The 20,508-nt window shown below is 51.9% G+C and overlaps 1 protein-coding gene across 4 annotated transcripts in view; it reads right to left on the minus strand.

Annotated features, from left to right (window-relative positions):
* KCNIP1 (potassium voltage-gated channel interacting protein 1) overlaps positions 1-20,508 on the minus strand; it is a 338,382-nt gene that overhangs the window by 203,243 nt on the left and 114,631 nt on the right. Inside the window, exon 1 of one of the 4 annotated variants that reach the window (XM_032337033.1) lies at positions 8,822-9,463. The exons of 1 other annotated variant lie outside the window; for it this stretch is intronic. In XM_032337033.1, coding sequence (XP_032192924.1) covers positions 8,822-8,882 — 61 coding nt within the window. In that variant the 5' untranslated portion in view covers positions 8,883-9,463. Of the gene's footprint in view, positions 1-8,821; positions 9,464-20,508 lie in introns of those variants that run through there. 2 more of the 4 variants (XM_032337035.1, XM_032337037.1) reach the window with 2 other exon arrangements.

The following is a 20,508-nucleotide window of genomic DNA, read 5'->3' on the forward strand; positions in this document are numbered from 1 at the left end:
GAGGCATGCGGTGGGGTGCCTTGGTATCAGACAAGCTTCAAACCCTTGCTCTTCCATCACTAGATCTAGAACCTCCCTGAACCTTGGTTCCCCAGTTTGCACAGGGAGACTGACACTAGAACCATCACAGCTCCACTGTACAAGTTCAATGAGATGGGGTATGAAGAAGGGTCTGGGACATATAGGCCCTGAAAAAATTCGAATCGCTCCTCAAGCAATGCTTTCCGATCCCTCCAGTGTCTATCCCAAACAAGTCTACTGATCCTGGATGAGTGCTGCTTAACGTTTAGTGCAGGAAGCTTCCTCTGACAGCTGGCAGGATTGCTTGTTGGTTTTCCAACAGGGAGGTGCTACTATGTCCTATGGAAAAGGCATTTAACTTCCACGATTCAAGCTCTTCCTCTGTTTCTTAGACTCCTTCTAACTCCATCATACCTTCTGGCTTCAAATCCCACACCGAGGCTTTGTACAGAAACTGGGCTGCCAGCCTGCTCTACGATTCAGAGCACTACCAAGGAAATCCCTTGCGGAGAGAGGACTTTAGTCCGCACGGCTCTGCCTGCCCTCTGTCCCTGCCCATGTCTGAGTTACAACCCGCCGAAGACTCAGAACGCATCCTTGTCATATCTTCACGTGTCACAGAACCTGCAGGTACAGCTGAAGGGAGGGCTGGCAGAATCAAGATTCAGGATCTCACCTGGCTGGAATAACATTTCAAATTAGTAAATTAAAACTTAATGGGCATATAGAGCCCTGCACTTCTGTTTTATTTAAGAAAGAAAGAAAAGCTCTATTGAAGAAATGTTCGTGTGGGGAGATCAGACTTCATAGCGATTCGTGTGACAACAGGCGGGACCGGGGAGGCCTGGGGTTCAGATCCCAGATCTGACACTCCGGCTTCGTGACGAGGGGCAAGCCACTCACCTCCTTGGAGCTCCTTTTTGTTATCTCAAATGAGACTTGGACGAGGAGGCTTCAAAGATCCCTTCCAGCTTGACATGTAAACTTAGAATCATACACATAAGCACTTACATACGTACTATAATCTGGGCCCTAGGTCAGCGGGCACAGAAGCCACCTGGAGACTGTAGTAAAACGTAGGTTCTGTTCCAGCAGGGACCAGACACTGCATTTCTAACAAGCTCTCATATGGCAGCGAGACTGCCTCATTGTCCTAACAACCTTGGAGGAAAGGACTCTCAACATCCCAGTTTTCTAGATGTAGAAATGAAGGTTCACAGAGGTAGAGGGGCCTGCTTGAGGTCACAGAGCTGACAAGCTGCAGAGCCAAGGCTGGAAGCCAGGTCTAGGAGTATATGCCCCAAACCGCCACGTCACCTGCCAATGTGTCCTAAAGATATAGGCCAACCCACGGCCAAGGGCAGAAAGGAGGCAGCGAGGGAACAGAAAGTGGATGCACCAGCGAGGCCTCGTGTTGGTTTCCTTTGCCAGGATGACCGTGCGCCCACTGACGGACCCCTCCCTGCCTCACCCCGCCACGTGCAGACACACTGACTGATCTGCTTCCTGATTAAGAAGGTGTGGAATCCTAACATACTTGGAGATTTAAGTGCTCGATCCTTCACTGACAGGCAATGATGGCTGCAACAAAGGGAAAAGAATTTAGTTCACATAAATGATTAGAGCGGGGGAGCGATGTTTAATCCTATTAATGAATTTGCTAATTGGCCTTCTGCCCCCAATCATTTCATATTTAGGCTTTTGCAGTGTCAGATTAAATGGAAACAGATCCAGGGGTGGTTTGAGATGAGGCTAAAAGCATTTTGCTCAGGGCCTGCAGATGGCTCGGTTGTTCTGTATGGCTAATGAGGTCTATCCCGGAAGGCCTTCTCCCCAACGTCCACTTTCCCCATTTGGGCTGTTCTGCCTTGTGGCGAGGGCAGGAGGGGAGGGGGATGGGTGTAATGCCCAAGAGCTCAGGCCCCGGAGTCAGCCAGAAATGGGCGCTGCTATCCACGAACTGTGTGCTCTGGGCAAGGAGATTCCTTTCTCAGAACCTCAGTTCCTCATTTGCAAAATGGGAACTGTAATAGGGGCTGTCCTCCAGGGCTGGGAAGAGGTTATGAAAATAATGTAGGAAAAGGCCCGAGGAAGGTGCCTGGCAGAGAGCAGCAATTAACATCAATTATAATTCACCCTGACAGATGATCCCCATTTTCCCAGCTCATCATTAGGAATCTCCTTCATCATCTAAAGTTTCCACCTTCCCGTCAGAGTTACCAGAGAAACCGGGACTCCAGTGGCCAGTGCTGTCCTGGCTCTGGGTCCCAGAGGGATGGATTCGGAGGTTGCAGTTCGGAGGGACAGAGCTCGCCAAGGACTGCCCAGTCACGGTGCCGATGAAGCAACAGAGGAGGAAGGGACCTGCTCTGAGATGGGACGAAGGCAGCAGCAAAGCCTGTACTATCCCAAGTTGCCAAAATCATCCCACCTGTGCTCACTCCCTCCTTGACCCCATACACATAACCTTGTAAGGGAGACACAGTCATTGGCCCCATTTTACAGAGGAGGAAATGGAGGCCTAGGGAGGTTCAGCTAGAGTCATAGTGCCAGAGTTTAAACCAAGATCTTACTTTCATGCAGTGGCCCTAACCATTTTTGCAATCCTGTCCTTAGTCCCCTGATTTGAGTGGAGTGTGGTTCCCATCTCCCCCGCTGCCCCAATGAGGATTCCTGCCTGGCCTGAAATCACAAGACTTAATCCTAAATTCTGCTCCCCGGGCTAGGATACAGGAAGCCAGTGATATCCCAGTCGATGACGGCAACTCCCTGAAGGTGACCCATTAAAAATACTCCCTGGAGGGAGGGGACGCATTTAAGATAAGTCAACTTTGTTTGAAGGTCCCAAGACTCCCAGTGAGTCAGTCTCTCTCTCTCTCTCTCCTCTTTTCTCTCTCTCTCCTAAACACTGCTCATTCTCTGCCTGATGAATGGGAACATCACCTCCAGGGCCATTATGCAGAACTTTGCAGCACTTCTCCCCGTAAGCAGACCTGGATTTCTGATCTGTGCCGCCGCATTCCTGCCCTGGTTGGAGCCATCAGGAACACACCCCCTGATCCATCCATCCTTACCTCTACCCAGCCAACATCCATCAGCTCTGGACCCAATATCAGGCCTGACAGAAACCCTGGCATAAGACTCATTCCCTCAGAGCTAGTCGGAGAGATAAATGTATAAATCCATAATCACACAATGTTCACGATTACAGCAAGGGGAAGCCGCAACGGCTGCAGACGTAGCAGGGGACGGAGAGATGTACTCTGCCTGCAGGAGCCTGGGAGAGAAGGACACTGAATGAGGTCTTGAAGGATGTGTAGGAGTTCGCCAGGAGAATGGGGAAGTGGCGGTGGAGGGTGATCGGAAGCCAGAGTGAACCCTGGGCAGAGGTAACATCAGGGAAGGGATGATGAAGGGTACTTAAGAGATTGCTTAGTGAACAGATACATGCGTAGACAAATGTACAGGTTTATGATCTCACCCTGATAAGGTAAACGTGAACCTGAAATACAAAGGAGGCCATTCCGGATTAGTCATTGCTTTAGTTTTCTTTTCTTTCTTTCTTTCCTTTTTTTAGCGAATCAACAAAAGAGTGAAAGTAGAGATACTTTCCCATCTTCTCACCTTCCCCCAGAACACTACACACCTACTGATATCCAAAAACTACCAGGACTCTTCTTGACTGAATTCATAATTTTTAGCTTTCTAAGAAGTGCTTGCTCTAAGTTTATGGTTAATTATCTGTACCAGAGCTTCCTGTACCCTTGACTCCTGCCGAGTTTCACGGCGGACAGCTTAGATCCAGCACTGGGATAGGATGACAGTCAATACTCTTCATGCAAAAACAGTCTTTCATTATAGCCCTCCTAGTACTTCATGGCTCATTCATTAATGATGGATCCATTTATTCCTTCATGACTTCCTATCTTCAGTCATTCAATACCTCATTTGCTTCTTTTCATTCATTCATTCATTCCTTTATTTACTCCCCCATTCATTCAATCAACCATTCTTCTACTCGCTTGTTGGCACACACACTCACTGTTCCTTTGCACGTTTGCGAAGCATTTATAGAGTAAAGCCCGTCTAGGTATCCAGTGAGGTCCAAGACTGGGTCCCTTGCCAGGTAGTGGGCTGAAAGCCTTCTCATTTTGGACCGTAGTCCCTCACTTCTACCTTTCAATCTTCCCACCTCCCTCTTTCTGTTCATCTTGATCCCCACTGACTTTCTTCTGGAACGGAGGGCCCAAGAACTGTGCCTGGCACTGGGTGTGGGCTCCTCATCCTTCTGTACCTATCAGGAGCTGGGGAGTAGGAACACTGCTCTCAGCATCTCCCTGCTAAATGGTAAACAGATTCAGTACATTTCGTGGACAAAGCCAATTCAAAGCCAGCAGACCAAATAAGAGAATTCATTCCAGGCAGTGGGCTGATAACTGAAATTCCAGCGGGAAGCTAACTTTTCCTGCAGGGTCTGCAATTCTAGAAAATAACAGAGAGCGGCCAGCCATTCCATTATTTATAATTTCCTCCAGAAAAGATGTTTTTGAGTACCTACTATGTGCAAGAAACTAAGCTGGGGACTATGAGGAATGATCCAGATAAGCTCCCTGCAAGAAGCTGACTGGAGGGGTGTGGGGGGTAGTGAGGAAGGGGTTAACACCGCCATCCAGTGCCCAATTCAGTGCATAACTTGAGAGTCCTGAGAACGCACACCTCAAAAAACTGGGGAATGTAGACGGGAGAAATCACTGCTTCCTGGTGTCTGGGGAAGTCTTCTTGACTGACTGTGGGAATAGCTGAGTGAGGTCTTGGGATATGGGTGGGATTGTAATCGTTGGACTAGGGGGTGGGGAGAGGGGTAACAGAGTGAAAGGATGGACAAAGAGGTTGAAGCAGGTGACGCCGCCCAGCACAAACACCTCTGTAAGTTAGCATGCCTCTCTTAGACATCAGGAAACTGGCATTTCCAAGGTGAAATGATTTGCCAAAGGTCCTTTGAGACAAAGGGCTGTGTGACAGCAAGGGTACTGCTTCTCTCTGCCTCACTGCCTCTCCTTGGTCTTCCAGATCTTCTGGGTTGAACACACTGCCCGATTAACACACTATAAACACAGCTTCTACAAACACAGCTTCCTCAGGAGCTCTCTGGTTCCATAAATTCTCCAAGGTGCTCACTAATCTAGGAAGCAGGGACCCAGTCCCACATTTGTCTCTAACGGTCTTAGAAAAATCATCGAGTACCTGTGGGATTTAGTCTGCTTGTCTGTTCAATGAGTACTCTGGAGATCCCAAGCTCAGACCTTCCTGAAGGTTCTGAATGCTTTCTCTTGGTCACAGAGGACTGCCCACCATTTGCTTATAGGCAAAAATCTCTCCTGCAATGGTCTTATCATTCAGGGATGTTCTCCCTAAAGTCTCTTGCTGGCCCCACCGCCCAGGCCCAGCAGCTGCGCACATCATCCTTCTCTGGCCACCCCCCACCCCAACCCTTCACACTTATTCTTTAAAGCCCAGAGCAGGTATGAAAAGCACATACAAAACTCTGGGAGCTAGAAGTTCTACCGGGGACTGGGAGGCAGAAGCTGAATCCCCCAAAGTAGGGCTTTTCTCCTTCCTCAGGAAAGACAAACAAAGATCCCAAACAGAGAAAGAAAATGAATTTGAATGCTTTCATCCAGTGACACAGCTCTTAAACTAATTTAGATTTCAGCTGCCTTCAGGAAGCTCTCCCTGGGCGCCCAGCTTGGGTTAGGCGCATCTCTCTTTCTTTCGGCACTAATCACATGGAGTTTTTGGTCCTACTTTAAGAAACGTGTATGTGCCACCAAATTATAGTTTGGAAACATGCAGGGCATTTTTCAGCAGGAAATTTTCCAGCCATAGAGCAGAGGTCAGTGGGGGCAGCAGGGACAGGGCCAGCATCTGCGCATCTAGGGTTTTGGGGTCCTAGTTACCTGGATGGCACTGGAAGGGGGCTCCAGAGATAGGCTGTTAGGACTCCAGAGGCACTGCCTACTTCCACAATGGTCTCATTCTAGACGTTTGGAAGCCACAAACAGTAAAGCCATAAATTGAACAGTCGCTAAAATGTGCTGACCACTTCGTACACAGCAGAGCTGGTGCTGATCATTTGATTTGCATTATCCCTGACATCCACACAGCCCAGCAGTGGTTTTTAAGGAAGTAACTACAATTGTCCCTGCTTTACCGTTGAGTAAGACAAAGCTCAACGGTGGTGGAACCTGGATTTGAACCCAGCAGGGAGATCACTTCCTGAACTGAAAATCTCCACCACCTTCTTCTGACGGCTTCTAATTAGATCTGAGCCTGATGTCTCAGAGATCATAGCAGCAGTTCCAGTAAGAGCATCAGCAAGGAAAAGCTTCAAATTTGAGAACAGGATGGGACCAGAGAGAAAGAAGGCTCAGGGACCTGGCGAGGAAGTGACCCCTGACCACTGGCCTCCCCAACCCATTTCTAAGTCACCTCCCTCTGCAGGAAAGGTCTTCTGCTGATCAGCATTCCACAGAGGAAGACGGTGAGAGAAGACTGATCGGGGCAAATGCTGGGAGAAATGTACACGGTTGGAACCCTGGACAATTCAGCCAATATGGCGGAACTCTCCGCTAGAGGGACTGGCCACTCAGGGATGGGACAGCTTGTCATGGCCGCCTGCCCAGTAGCCTTGTTCTGCTGTGAGCTTCAAACAAGCATTGTCTAGAGAGTTAAATAAGAAAGTGCCCCAAAAGCACTTATCAGGCACACAGCAAGGGAGGGCTCACTGAATGCACCCTCTTCTCTTTCTTAGGGTCCTCAGAGACAGCAAAGAGCTCTGGCTTCTGGGAATACTGTGGGAATTCACTGGGGTGACCTGGAATTTTTTTGTAGGAGAAGGGAACGTCTGAGCTCTTAATCTTTGCACGATCCTGTGCTAGAAGCTCCATATCCATCCTTTGTATTTCCATGCACTTACAACCATCTCCCTTGGGTCCCTGGTGGCTAGCCTGCACTGTATACGAAACAGGGTCCTCCCTCCTTCTACTCCTCCCACAACCAGTGTCCTGCCTGGACGTAGTATTCTCACCCACTTTATGGATGAGAAAACAGGCTGAGAGAGATGAGGCTGGCCTGAGATCTCAGAGGGAGGGAGTGATGAATCTGGGTTGCATGCCCAGACCCCAGCAGACTCCAGAGCTCAAGATCTTTCTGTGAAACCTAACGGCCTCCCAGAAGAGCCACAGGCATTGAAAATATTTTAAAGCAAGTCCCCGGGTTTCTTGTTTCACAGTCCCCTGGCCTCTGGGACCTCACAGTGGTCAGATAAATGATGCAGGTCTGGTGCTGAATTCTGCTCCCATACAAGGAGCATCTGAGGGTCTGTGAGAAGCAGGTCTCCGAATGTCAAGAATCTGGGTCTAGGCTTGCAGATCCTGCCTGCCCAAGACTGGTAAAAGGGCACGCTGAGCCTTCCCTGCACAGAAGGATGCATGACTCGTGCAGCGCTAGACCTGTGTTCTAGGATGTAAACACCAGTCCAGCTTTATCACCTAAGATCTGCACCCGGAGACCTCATCCCGCACTGCTCAGCCAGCCTGATGTCTCTGGGAGCTGGGCCAGATGCCTGGACCCTTTGAGGACAGGTTACTCATGGGGAACTCTGAGATGCAAATTTGCCTAATGAGTCAGAAGAGACCAAGCTAGTCCTAAGAGCAGATTTACCGAGCACCTTGGGGTCCACCCTTGCCTTAATACGGTTCTAATCACTACCCAGCATGAAGGTTGGGGAACTACAGCCCCTACCTATAACCAGAACCTCAGCTCCAATGGCAGAACTTGAAGGTTTAAGTGTCAGGTTACTTAAAATCCTTCGACCGCTCACCAGAAGATTTGAGCATTAAACGAAGGAAAACAAAACCCATCCTTTTCTTTCTTCCTAACTGCATCCTGTCCTTCCGTTCCAACAACCAACTTTCTCACATAGTCCCTTATGGCGCAACATATGTTTGGCCCAACTTCACAAGGACTCATTGGACAACTGTCCCACTGGTGAGACTGGGGAGGTCTGAGCTGGGGAACAGCAGCTATGGAGCAGGGGGTATCACACTTTCTAATCTTTGACAGAAGCTCACTGCTCCATCACACCTTGACAGTGCTCTCAGCCCCCCAGCGGTTCCCAGAGCATGACAGCACCCTTGTGTGATGCCCTCGCTCCTAATGACACCCCCAGCCACCAGGACATGCACCGGGACGTGAGCCCGGGGAGTTGTACCCAGCAGCTGATTCCTTTTGGCTTGCAGAGGTTTACTGGGGTGGACAGACAGAGCAGCCTTTCCCTGATGATGGACTCCTAGGTCTGCGCCAGCACGGCCACCCGGAGGAGTGTGTGAATGTGCGAGCACTCTCGCTGGGTGCCCACAGTTGCACAATCGCCAGCCGTCATGGGAACGGAAAGAGCTTCCCAACATTTCCACTCAGACAATCCAGTCACCCCCACCTGTGAGTCCGACTCTTCCTTCTGCTCCTAGACATTTCCAGGAGGAGAGTCCTGGCACCTGGAGCCCCAGAGGGGTCTCCCCCACCCCTGGGGCCAGCGCCCACCCTGGGTCTCAGCAGCATGTTCTTGATATTCACACCGATCCTCCCGCCAGGTTTCTTACTCCTTTGGATATAAGAACCTGCCCTTGCTCCTCGTGGAGAGGAGAGTCCAGGCCGAGGGAGGCGGGTGGCACACCCCAGCTCAGCACCAAGCACCCCCAAACCCAGCCAGGGGAAGAAAAGGAAGAAGGAGGTGGCTTACCTTTAGAAGGTCGCCTTTGTTTGGTTTGCAGAGACGAGAAGGTGCCCATGACGGCCCCCATGGCAGTGAAGACTTGTGTGCGACTTGGGACCCCTCGCCCTGCCCCTCCCCTCCCCTGGAAAGAAATCAGTGTGGCTCCTCTACTCCGAATTGGAGGAAGAAAGAAAAAAAAAACAAAAAAAACCACAACAAAACACCCGGCAGCTCGCCTGCAGCTTGGTATTCAGCGAGCGTGGGGCTGGGGCGCTGGGAGCCTTTTCTTTCCTCCTTCAGCCCGCACATGCACTGACTCACAGGGCCAGCCGCTCCCGCCGAGCCTTCGGAACCGGGCCGGGCCGCTTTGCGCGCCAGGGACCGAGGACGCTGCCCCACAGCCCGCTCGGTGCCGGACACGGGCCGAGGCTCCCGAGCCAGCGGCGCGTGCGGTGCGGGAGCCGCGCTCAGCCCGCCCCTGCTGCCGCACGCTCCGCTCCCCTCCCGGCGCTCGGGTGGCTCTCGGGGGCCGGGTACCAATCATGAATGAACAGAGCCAGGGACGGGCGCGGAGCGGAGCGGAGCCGCGCGCCCGCCTGCCCGCCTGCCCGCCTGCCCGCCTCCTTGCCCGCGCTCGGGGAGAATCCGAGGCGCGCCGGGCGGCCGGCGGGTAACCCCGGCGGGGCGGGGCGGGGGGCCGGGCCCCCAGGGGCGCCTGTAGCCGCACCGCTGCCCACCGCCCTGCGCGCCTGCACCTGCCTGGCTGTGCGCGCTCCAGGGCTGCGCCCCTGGGCGCACAGACCTGGGTAGGCACCTGGCTGATGGGTGGGGTTCAGGGGGCAGCCGCAGATTGCTGTGTGTGTGTGTGTGTGTGTGTGTCCCTGTGTGTGGTGCGCTATTTCATTGACTTCAATGGAAATCTTAATCACCTCCTGAATTCATGGGGTGGGGAAAAGAAAACTCTAGTCCACCCACGGAGAGATGAAAAACATACATCTACCTGGGTTGTCATGAGAGGAAGGGTCCCTCCTGCCCCTCCAACACCAGGGCCACCTTCTCATGACTGAGAATCGGGGAGGGTAAAGGAGCCCCTTTGGACCCTTGTTTTCTCTTTGTTGTTTATCCCTTGGCTTTCTCCCTCCTTCATCCTTCTACCTTCCCCCAGCCCCCCCAGTAATTTCCTAGCCATCAGCTAAGGGGCAGGCTGTGCGTTAGTGCTGAGGGGGTAATGGCTGAATTTAAGAAACGGTCTCCCTGCTCTGAGTCTTCACTGCAGCTCACACAGAACCCCAACCCCTATTTCAGTATCTCATGCAAAAGGGCAAAGTTAAGGTTCACCCCCATGGGTTCCCCTCAGCTCCCTGTGGTGCTGAAATGCCAGGTCTGCTCCCTGAAAGCCTGAGAGGAGCTACCCTTCTTCCAGGTAGGAGCTGCCTGAGTTCCCATTATGCACTATGCCTGCAGATCCCAGGACCCCCAACACAGAGCCCCAGAAACACACACATACACATAGTCACACAGAAAATATGGGCACAGTTCCATAAGTCCACACAGACATTGCTATTATACACACAGACACACCCAGCCCACAATACCTTCACAGGGGCATCCACGGGCCCCCACACAAGGTGCACGAACACAGAGGCATGAAGCCGCACGCACAGTGCAAAATGGCATTACGGTTACCAACATTCATGCAGGCGCCAAACTATACAGGCACATAGGCATACCCCAAGGATACAAGTGCCCTCAGGAGCTGTTTCCCTTCTTTCTAGTCCATTAGCTGCCCTTTCAGGAACAAAGCTGGCCTGAGACTTGGCCAGGGACCCTGAGTAGTTTTCTTCACCTATTCAGCATTGAACGCACTCTCAAATCCAAACATATGCCCTATTTTGTGCAATGGGGAAGTTGTGCTTAATAACATCTGTCCCTTTCATTAGCATTGCCCTTTGCTATGCATAGCCCACATCCCCCCAACCCTGAGAGTTAGACAGGTCATCTAATCATTACTGGAAAGAGAAACTGAGGCTTACTGAAGGTAAGGAATTTGCCTGAAGTGACTTAGCCAGAATGTGGGATTAATCCAGGGCTGTTTCACAACCTCCTGTTGCCAGGTGAGGACACTGGGGACCCCTGGGCTGGGGAGATCTCCTCTGGGCCCCACCAGATCCAAAGCTTCAGTTCTCATAACTGCCAGTCCATGAGGCCTAGAAGCCTGGTTGGTGGAACAGGACTAGTAGAGTCTGGTCTGCGGCCTCCCTCCTGCTCTCCTTGAGGGAGAAGAAGGGTGGGGGTGGGGTGGAAGCCAGGGATCAGGAGAGGACCCATCAGAGTGACCAGGACTCAAGGAACAGAGAAGGGATCTTCATTGGGGAGAGGATTGTGCGGCCCTCTGGGATCACTGGACTCTGGGGCATCTGCTCCTCCCCATGCTACCTGGAGACCAGGACCAACACTTGAGTGTCTACAGAAGGCTAGGAGGCCATTCTTGCATTTCTGCTTCTTCCCCATGACCACATGAAGAAGCAGAGTAGCAGAATTGTTCCACTTTACAGGTCAGAGAGAGCAAAGTACCCTGGAGGAGTTTATGACCGGCTGCTTCTGAGCAGTGGGAAGAAAGTGAGGTCACCAAGATGCAGTCCAAACTGCCGAGTTCAGCTACGAAGCCCTTTTGGGGACTGACTTCATCGACCCATCTCTGTGCTCTCCGGTGCTCCCCGTGGGGTCCTGGCCACACAGACCCTCCCTAGTGCCCTCTATGGCTGTGCTTCAGGGCCTTTGCATGTGTTGTCCCCTCTGCCTCGAACATCCCTCGCCTCTTTCTCCATCTGGTGACCTGCTGCCCATCCTCTGAGTATCTGATTCAAGTGTCGTGTTCTCCAGCAGTCCCTTCCTAGCCCTGAACTGGTGCCTGCCTCAGGGGTTCCTGCAGCACTTGGAGCTTTTGCCCTTCAGAAAAGTCAGCTCCTTGGATCCCGTTGTCCCTTTCCTGTCTGTCTCTCCCTCCACACAGAGGGTTCCCTAAGAGCAGGAACCGCTACTAATTTGGCTCTACGTTGTCTACTTAACCCCTTCTTTCTGGCAGGGGGTGCAGTCAATCTGACTGAATGAATGGGCTAATTTTCTTTGCTCAGGGACCCAATTATTAAGTAAAAGCTGGTGATGACCAGATCCTCTTAGCTCTTCAAAGGAAGAAGCACTCTTCCAGGTAAAGATTCACTTATTCAACCAATCTTTATTCATTCTTATGTCAGCCAAGGACTAGATATTTACATGCACAGCCGCTCCCTTATTCCTGAAGATGCCCTGGGTGGTAGGCATTATCTATAGGTAAATGGACACACATACATGCAGACACACACACACACACACAATGATACAGCACACATTGCCTGTAAGAAGCTCACAAACAGAGTATCTCAGAAGGGATGCATGTCAAAGGAGAGAAGACAGCAGACCCCCTCCCGCCTCTGGGAGACTTGCCACAGAGAGCAGAGAACCATGGGGGCAGCTTGTCCTGCTGTCCCCAGCATGTTCTCACTAAGGCCATCTTGCCAGCTCTGTCCAAGTGGGTCTTCTCTGGTGGTGGCTCCTTCTACTCCTGAAGGTAAGCTAGCTCTTGTCCCACGTCCAGCTCTGACCCCTGCCTCATCCACCCTCTTACGGACTGAAAGTTTGTGTCTCCTCAAAATTCATACGTTGAAGCCCTGCCCCCGAGAGAGTCTGCGTTTGGAGACTGGACCTCTGAAAAAGGAATTAAGGCTTAACGAATTCATAAGGCTGGGGTCTTGATCCCATGGGATGAAGTACCCATAGTGGCTCAGAGCAGACAGCAGAGAGTTCCCCCAAGGCCTGAACGCATGCCTAAGGAAAGGTCTTGTGAGCACACAGGGAGCAGAAGGCAGCCATCTGTAAGCCAAGGGGAGAGCTCTCACCAGACACCCACCCTGCTGGCACCTGGATCTTGGACTTCCAGGCTCCAGAACTGTGAAAAAATACATTTCTGTTGTTTAAGCCACCCAGTCTGTGGCATTGTGTAAGAGCAGCCGGGGCTGAGTAATACACACCCACGGCCCCGTCCGTGCCCTCAGGAAGCTCTGCAGGGAAGGCCCTCCCATCGCTCTGACATAAGCACGCATGGAGAACTCCTTAAGGCACGCCTGGAAGGCTGTCGGGGGAGGAAGGAGTAAAATGGTCAGAGCCTGCAGGGGGTCCCGATCAAGCATGCCCGTGCTTGTCTGTGTAACACACAAATCGCGTTTGTCCCCTCCCCTCCTCTCTCACGCACTCGCTCAGTCATTTCTTTTCATCCTTGCAGGCGGGGGCAGGTCCCTGAGTGCCCACCGCACACGGGGGCAACAGTGTCAGAGGAGGAGCCTGGACCTGGGGGTACTGCTAGGCCTGGGTGCCCAGGATGCTTTTGCTGCTTTTTCGCTGTGTGACTTGGAGCCTGATGCGTACTTTCTCTGAACGCTACTTTCACTTTCCGTGGCCCACAGTAGTACCTACCCTGTCACGCTGCTGTGAAGACTGGAGGTGACATCAGGCCCTTAGTAGGTGCCTGGCACACAGCGTGGCCAGTCACGGACCCTGGACTGATGCTCTCACTGTTGCTGTGGCCAGGTACCGTGCTGGGTTAGAGGGGTGTAGAAATGAGTCAGCCACAGCCCTTCCCCTTGGCTTCCATCTTGGCTCTTCATCTGTTTCATAGGAAATCTATTCTCAGGGTCCCCATCTGGTATTAAAAGACTCAGATTAGTTAAGGAAGGGAATGTGGTTGGCACCTGATTATGTGCAATTCAGCACTATGCTGGCTGCTGTCTTGTACATTTCCCAAATGTTCTGCATGCATAAGTCTGGCCGCCTCAAATAGATCCTGAGTTTTTAGAAAGCAAAGCAGGCACCCCTCTCCCTGCCCCCACCAGCACTGGCGTAGCCTGACCCAGGACATCTGAAGGGTTCTGCAAATCCTCACACTGAGATCATCAGGGCAGGGGCAAGGGCACCATCCTTTAGCCTTGGGATCGAGTCACGCTTCTCTTACTAAATGTACATCTGGGCCCAGGCTGCTTCTCTCTGAAACATGAACAGGGTCCTTTTAGGGTTGGTGGAAAGATCAGGTCAGATAAAGCAACAAGAAAATACTTAGTTTCTTGGCAAAGCACTCTGCAAATGTCTTTTATTATATTTTTGCTCTGGGGCTTTTCTCGTTATTCATTCATTCAACAAATATTTATTAAGCACCATCTACTTGCCAGGCGCCATTCTAAACAGAGGGACCAATAATGAACAAAGAGGCAGGCGTCCCTGTCCTCATGGATCTGGCGGGCTAGGACTGAAGGCAATCAGATCCTCTTACCATTACAAACTGTGAATCAGGGGACGCCTGGGTGGCTCAGTTGGTTAAGCAGCTGCCTTCGGCTCAGGTCATGATCCCAGCGTCCTGGGATCGAGTCCCACATTGGGCTCCTTGCTTGGCAGGGAGCCTGCTTCTCCCTCTGCCTCTGCTGCCACTCGGCCTGCCTGTGCTCGTGCATTCTCTCTCTCTCTTTCTCTGGCAAATAAATAAATAAAATCTTAAAACAACAACAACAACAACAACAACAACAAACTGTGAATCGGGCTGGGAGGAAAGAGGGAGCGGATGATTTGGGGATGAGGTGTGGTGGGGGTGCTCAGAGAAGCCAGGTAGGATAAACCTTTTGCAAACTACAAGCGAATGTCACAACTACGTATAGATCCTCAGAAGGCAGGAGGTTAGATACAGCTTTCAAGTCAGAGAGATCAGGTTGCAAATGCTGGGTTTGTTTTGTGACCTCACGCACGTTATTTGACCCCTGAGAGCCCCAGTTTCTGCAATCTGGAAGCGGAATAATTTCACCCACCTCAGTTGCTGGGTGGGGCTGAAAGTGATCACAATTACAAAGTGCCCGGCATAGGGTCTCCTGCCTAGAATGCTCTGAAAACGCTAACTCCATTTTTTGCTTCCCCTTCCAGTCTTCTTTGAAAGCACGTTCTTCCTCACCTTCCCAGGAGGAAGAAAAGATCTTGGAATAGGGCTTGGGCTTGGGAAGTGCCTCTCTGGGGCCACATCCATATGCATGAAACATGGCCTCATCTGTCAAGACTGATCATGACCCTTCAGGGACAGGGCTGATGCCAGGGAAGCCAGGTCACAGCCTCTGCCTTTGATGTCCTGATGGCTCAGGGCCCCAAGGGCTCCCCCTTCATGCTCTAGTGCTGGAACATTCTCCACCAGGGGCTGAAATGAGTTCAGACAGAGTGCAGCCACCCACGCAGCCCAGACACTTGCAGCAAAGCCCTTCCAAGTTACCCAGAAAACCTTTCCCAGCGAGGGGGGTGGACATTCCAAAGCATCTTGGCTTGCATTATCTGAAGCAACATTCATAATGTGTCCTGGAGACTAGAGAAGTCATGGGTGCCAACCCTAGGCCAGGTGCAAGGTAAGTACTTTGTGAAATTGATCAGATGGCTCCGGGGGTGGATGGAAGGCTGGGTAGAAGGAGGAAGGGTAGAGAGGGAGGTGGATTCAAATGTGTTCAAATAGAAATGGAAGTATCCAGTGAAACCTGTGAACCTTTTCCCCCAAAACTGCCATGCATGATTGCACACACACTCATACCTTGCATAAAATTTTATGGCAGCCACGACTCCCGCATGAAGCCCACCCATGGACAGAGTTAAAAAATCTCTGCACTACAGGGGAAAGCTTATAATTAGGGATTTGGTACGGTCAGCTCTTAGCTGTGCCACTTTAACTTCTTTGAGCCTCAGTTTCAACATTTGTAAAATGGGTGTAAATAGCTGTGTCTATTTCTTGGGGCTGTTGTAAGGATTAAATGAGAAGAAGCCTTCCAGTGCTCCAAGTGTAATGCCTGGCAATGCTCACTGACAGGTGCCAGTCATCGTTAACATCCTCATTAAACTTCACTCACTCACTCACTCACTCACTCATTCGGTCACTAGTTAATGAGTGCCTCTGGTTCCATCACACCCTGAGAAGGTCACTGGGGTTCAGAAGTTTGTGCTCACTTGCTTGGGGGAAACTCACAGTCTAAGGGAGGCAATGGGCAGACCATAACATCCCAGATCCCACCAAGAAAGAGGGGGAATGACTTCACTAGCTCTGCTGCTGAGAAAACCAACCCCTGACTCTGGCCAGCCTGGCCAGCTCCACCCAAAGTCCCGGGAGAAGCAAATGTTTGGATTCAACAAGGTCAAGGGCCTAGGTCAGCCTAGGAGGACAAAGGTCAGCGTGGAAGTGGGGTGGAGAAATCAAGAGTGGAGCTGGGTAGAAAGGGACGGAGTTGCAGAGGTGAGAGGGGCAGAGCAAGTCTGAGATGGGGGTAGCCCTGGACAACTGTCGCGGTGGTGTGACACTGAAATGGCTGGGGTAATGAGGACAGAATTTCTAAAGTGCGTGCAGAATATGGATCATAAGCTGCTTGGGGAACTATGCAGGCATTTGTCATGTTCACTCCCCTCCTTTGTTCTCCTTAGACTATATAATAATTACCTTAACAACGCCAGCCGCTGTCTATGGGGCTTTTATGATGTGCCAGTTTGTTTCTGGTCCCATTAATCATTTCAGTAAGGTAGTATCGTCATTATCCTCTGTTTTATATATGATGCTACCAGAGCACAGAGAGGTTAAGTGACCTGCCCGAAGTCACACAGCAAGGAAGTGGGGGAGATGGCTTTGAACTTAGTCTGACTTCAGATCCCACATTCCCTTTGACTCCAAGCCCTCCTGCTGCTGTTGTGACTTATTTCTTCCAACACTATTTCTCTGGGAGGTAGCAATTCACAGGCGACTCACAGGTATGGTGTAGCTTCTTAAAGCCAAGAGACAGAGGCCGAGGGGAGGTCTGCTGTGTCCTGGCCCTCTGGCTAGCAGTTGTTGCTCCTATCCATACCCTTGCTGCCGGGGGCTGCAGCCACCCCATCTGCCTATGGGAATGCAGAATGCACACAGGGTCTGTTTTCCTTCTGTGGCTTCTCTGAACCGAAGACCCCAGGGGAAGTGAGCAGGGGTGGAGGGAAGGAGCAGCAACCGTGCTGTGTGATGATTAGTAATAATGCCAGCGATGAGCACCCCTGGCCCTCCACGGCCCGCTGAACCTGTCAGCGCTGGCTCCCAGCTTCCCAGCTAGGCGGCTGCTGCTGCAATTCCAGCCTGAAGAGGGCGGTGGGGGAGGGGAGCCCAGAGCAGGGAGGGAGGAAGGAAGGAAACAAGAAGAAAGTCAGGGTCGCCTTCATGCTGAGGGCTGACCCTGGGACAGAGCTGCAGAAATGAGGCCACATAAAGCTACAAGACAGCAATGATTACTTTCTCCGTTGTTTCCGGTGACCCCATACCCTGTCCCACGTTGGAGACCTGTGGCACTCACTGTGTGGGGCAATATGACATGGAAACAACGGGGCCACCTTCTTGGATGGTGACTTCCAAAGGCTCTGGTCTGAAAAGAGGCCTAGAAGAATGTGAACTCAGAGATCGGATTTGTCGTTGCCCCACCTCAGGCAAAGCACTGGTCAGCACGGAAGCCCCAGACGTTGATGGAATCTTGGTGCCAGGGCAACCCTGCCCCCTTCCCAGGCAGAGTCTGGGCAAATGGACATGACCCCGAGTCCCCCTCCCAGCCCTGCCCATTGTCTGCACAGCACAAACAGCGCACACTCCACTAGCCTGTGTGTCTTTGATAGAAGGGGGATCCTGACTTACTTCTCCTCGTGGAGTTAGGCAAGGAGGGCAATCTTCCCCTGTGCTCAAGAGAGGCGTGGCCCACCATGCCCCAAAGAGCAGGCAAACGTGAGTTTTAGGCTGGTGCCCCCACTGTGAGCTGGATGGCGGAGTGAGCCCAGGATGCTCAGGACCCGGCACATCTTGGAGGCTGCCTGCCTGGAGGGGTGATAGGCTGCACATTGGGGTCCAGCCCACCCCACATCTCAATGCTTCACAAGCCCCCGGAAGAATATTCAGGCCATGCCGAGGAGATGGGGGTATTCTGAGTGGATCGAGATTTCATTTCTCCCCCAAGAAGAGCAGGAATTTGGAATAGAAGTTAAGTTCAGCAGTTGAAGGAAGGAGGCAAGTAGCATCTTCGGCACACCAGAGGCCTGAACTCCGTAGCTATCCACAAAACCGCCCGCATCCTACCTCTGTCTCTGCCTGCTCCTCTTTTCTATGTGTCAGCAAACTGAGAGTCAGAGCATGAGGGGATCTGCCCAAGGTAGCAAAATGACACAGCTGGAGAGTCAAGGGTTGAACCCCCTTCTGTCTGTCTTCAAAGCCCGTGCTGTCACCCACCCAGGAAAGAGAAGGAAGTGGGGAGGGGGGAGCAGGCCAGGCCCCTTCCTGAGAGGCCAGCATTCCCTCCCACTTGCACTCTGTATGGAGGCTCCCTTCCTGGGAGGCCACAGGGCATCACGTTGACCACAGGGGCACTTCAAGATGACTTCTGTGTCTGTTGCCCCTTTTTGCCCTGGGTGAGCCCTAGTCGGAGGAGGCTGGGCACTCTAGCAGGTGCTGGGGGAGCTCATTGATAGTCCGGGGCTCTCCTTCTCCGGGCTGGCATTTGCATGCTGCATTAGTATTCGTGCCCACAGCTCAGGGCTGTTCTGGACGGAGGATGCTATGCAGATGAGCATCGAATCTGGTGTGTGATGGGGATCCATGCGTTTTGCTAGGAATCAAGGCTGCCGAGTACAAGGAGGCTGAGGGAGGCTGCGGATGAGACGGGGCTCCTCGCCTGCCACCCACACTGCCAATCCCTGGAATCCGCCATCTATGATGTAGGAGTTCCCAGCCAGTTCCTCCAACGATTCGCCAGTACCACTGAGCCCCTGCCCTGCCCCACCTGCCCTGCGGTGGTAGCAGAGATGCAAAGAGCGGGGAGGTGGGCTCACTCCTGACCCTTAGGAAGCTCCCATTCTAGGGGGACAGAGTGACCTACGAACCAGTCACCGACTGGGGGATGGGCCTACAGCAATCAGGTGAGAGGCTGAGAGATGTCTAATTCAACCTGCGGGAAGAGTGGGGGTCCAGAGATGCTGGACCTGGGTCTTAAAAGCCTAATAGGAATCTGGCAGCCAGGCATTGCTGTAAGCACATGACTTGGTTCTGCCACCTTCTCTGAAGCGGTTCAGTGGGAGCCACAGCCTGTTTCACTGTCTTGGGAGCGCTTCGCTGGCCAGAGCAGCAACACGTCACTGTGCCCACTTATGGATTGCCCAAACCTAGACTTGGACAGACTTTGGAGAAAGCCACTCCAGGCACCATGTGACAGATGAACGTGTGATAGATGATGGAAGTGAGCAACTGAGTCATCCAGAAACATCTCCGGGGGATGGAAGCTTCCTGGCTTCTGTAGGCAACCTGCTCGAGCATTTCATTGTGCCCAGAGCTAGGGAGGCGACTTCTAATGTCTCCTGGGGCTGCTAACTGGAAGGGTACTTGGTCTTCATATTCCCGACAGCAGGGGTTGGAAAACCTTGCTCAGGAGCCCTTTGCACCCACTGCCAGAGTCACACGAAGCCCTGACTGCCCCAAGCTAAGCCCTCAGGTGAGAGGGGAAGCTCACTTTGGTAGGGGGGTCAGCGGGAGGTACAGCTGTTTTCTACAGCAGAGACTGAATGGCTGGGTTGGGGGTGGGAAGGTTAAGCGGCTTGATCTGCACCCCAGGCTCTAATTCTGAATGTGCACATTATCTCAGACACTCTGATTCTCCCCAGAATAGTACCCTCTTAGAGGTATACAACTCAAAGCTGAAAAGGACTTTATATGTCACTTTACAGATGGCCGGGGAGGGAAAGAGGTTTGCTCAGGGCAATATTGGTAGAGAACAGTAGAGTTGGGACTGTACCTCAAGCCTCTGGAAAGGGTCTTTCATGTTTGAAAGTACTAAAAGCTCTCCTCGGCTGTCACAGCCTCTCCTCCAGACCCGGATCTGAATGTGCTCTTCCTTTCTATGAAGTGTAACTTTACAGGCACAGGAAGTGTGCTCCAAATGGACCCCCTTCCCTTTACTGAAATTCCCTCAAGATGAAGTAATATCAAGAGAAGTTTATACTATGAATCTCTGGGGGAAGTTGGCACACTGACCTGGAATTCAGACTAAAGTTTAAATGGCTGATACACTACCAGCCGGCTTTGCTAGCAGTCAGGAAGGTTAGTGATTAGGAAGTAAGGGCACGGGAGAGGTGAACTGTATGGGGGATGGGGACCAGGAGAGGTAGTCTGGGCCTCTTGTAAATAGGGGAGGTGGGTGTGAGTGCTTGAATAATAGTAGGAGCCCTGCTGGAGAACCTCCGCATTGGGTAACTTCTTTTCCCTTCCCGTCTCTTCTCTTCTCTTCCCTTTCCTTTCCTTTCTTTTCTTTCCTTTTCTTGTTTCACCACTGCTCAAATGTAGTCTTGTGCGATGCATACAGCCATCTCTCCAGCCATCCAACCAGGCATCTGTCATTAATAAATATTCCCTACCTTGTGTTCGCTTTGGCAGCACATATAATAAATATTCTGTACCCCTCTGTGATACCTGCCCCTGCTGTAGGTATGGGGATATACTAGTGACCAAGATGGATATTTTTCCTGCTCTCTGTACCTTCCATTCTCATAGGGAAGGGAGGTCAGGACAATGAACAGCAGATAGGTAAACACACAAGGTCACGTCTGTTGCTGGTAGACACCAGAAG

This window comes from Mustela erminea, chromosome 3 (assembly GCF_009829155.1).
Source record: "Mustela erminea isolate mMusErm1 chromosome 3, mMusErm1.Pri, whole genome shotgun sequence".
In the NCBI taxonomy this organism is placed as follows: Eukaryota; Metazoa; Chordata; class Mammalia; order Carnivora; family Mustelidae; genus Mustela; species Mustela erminea.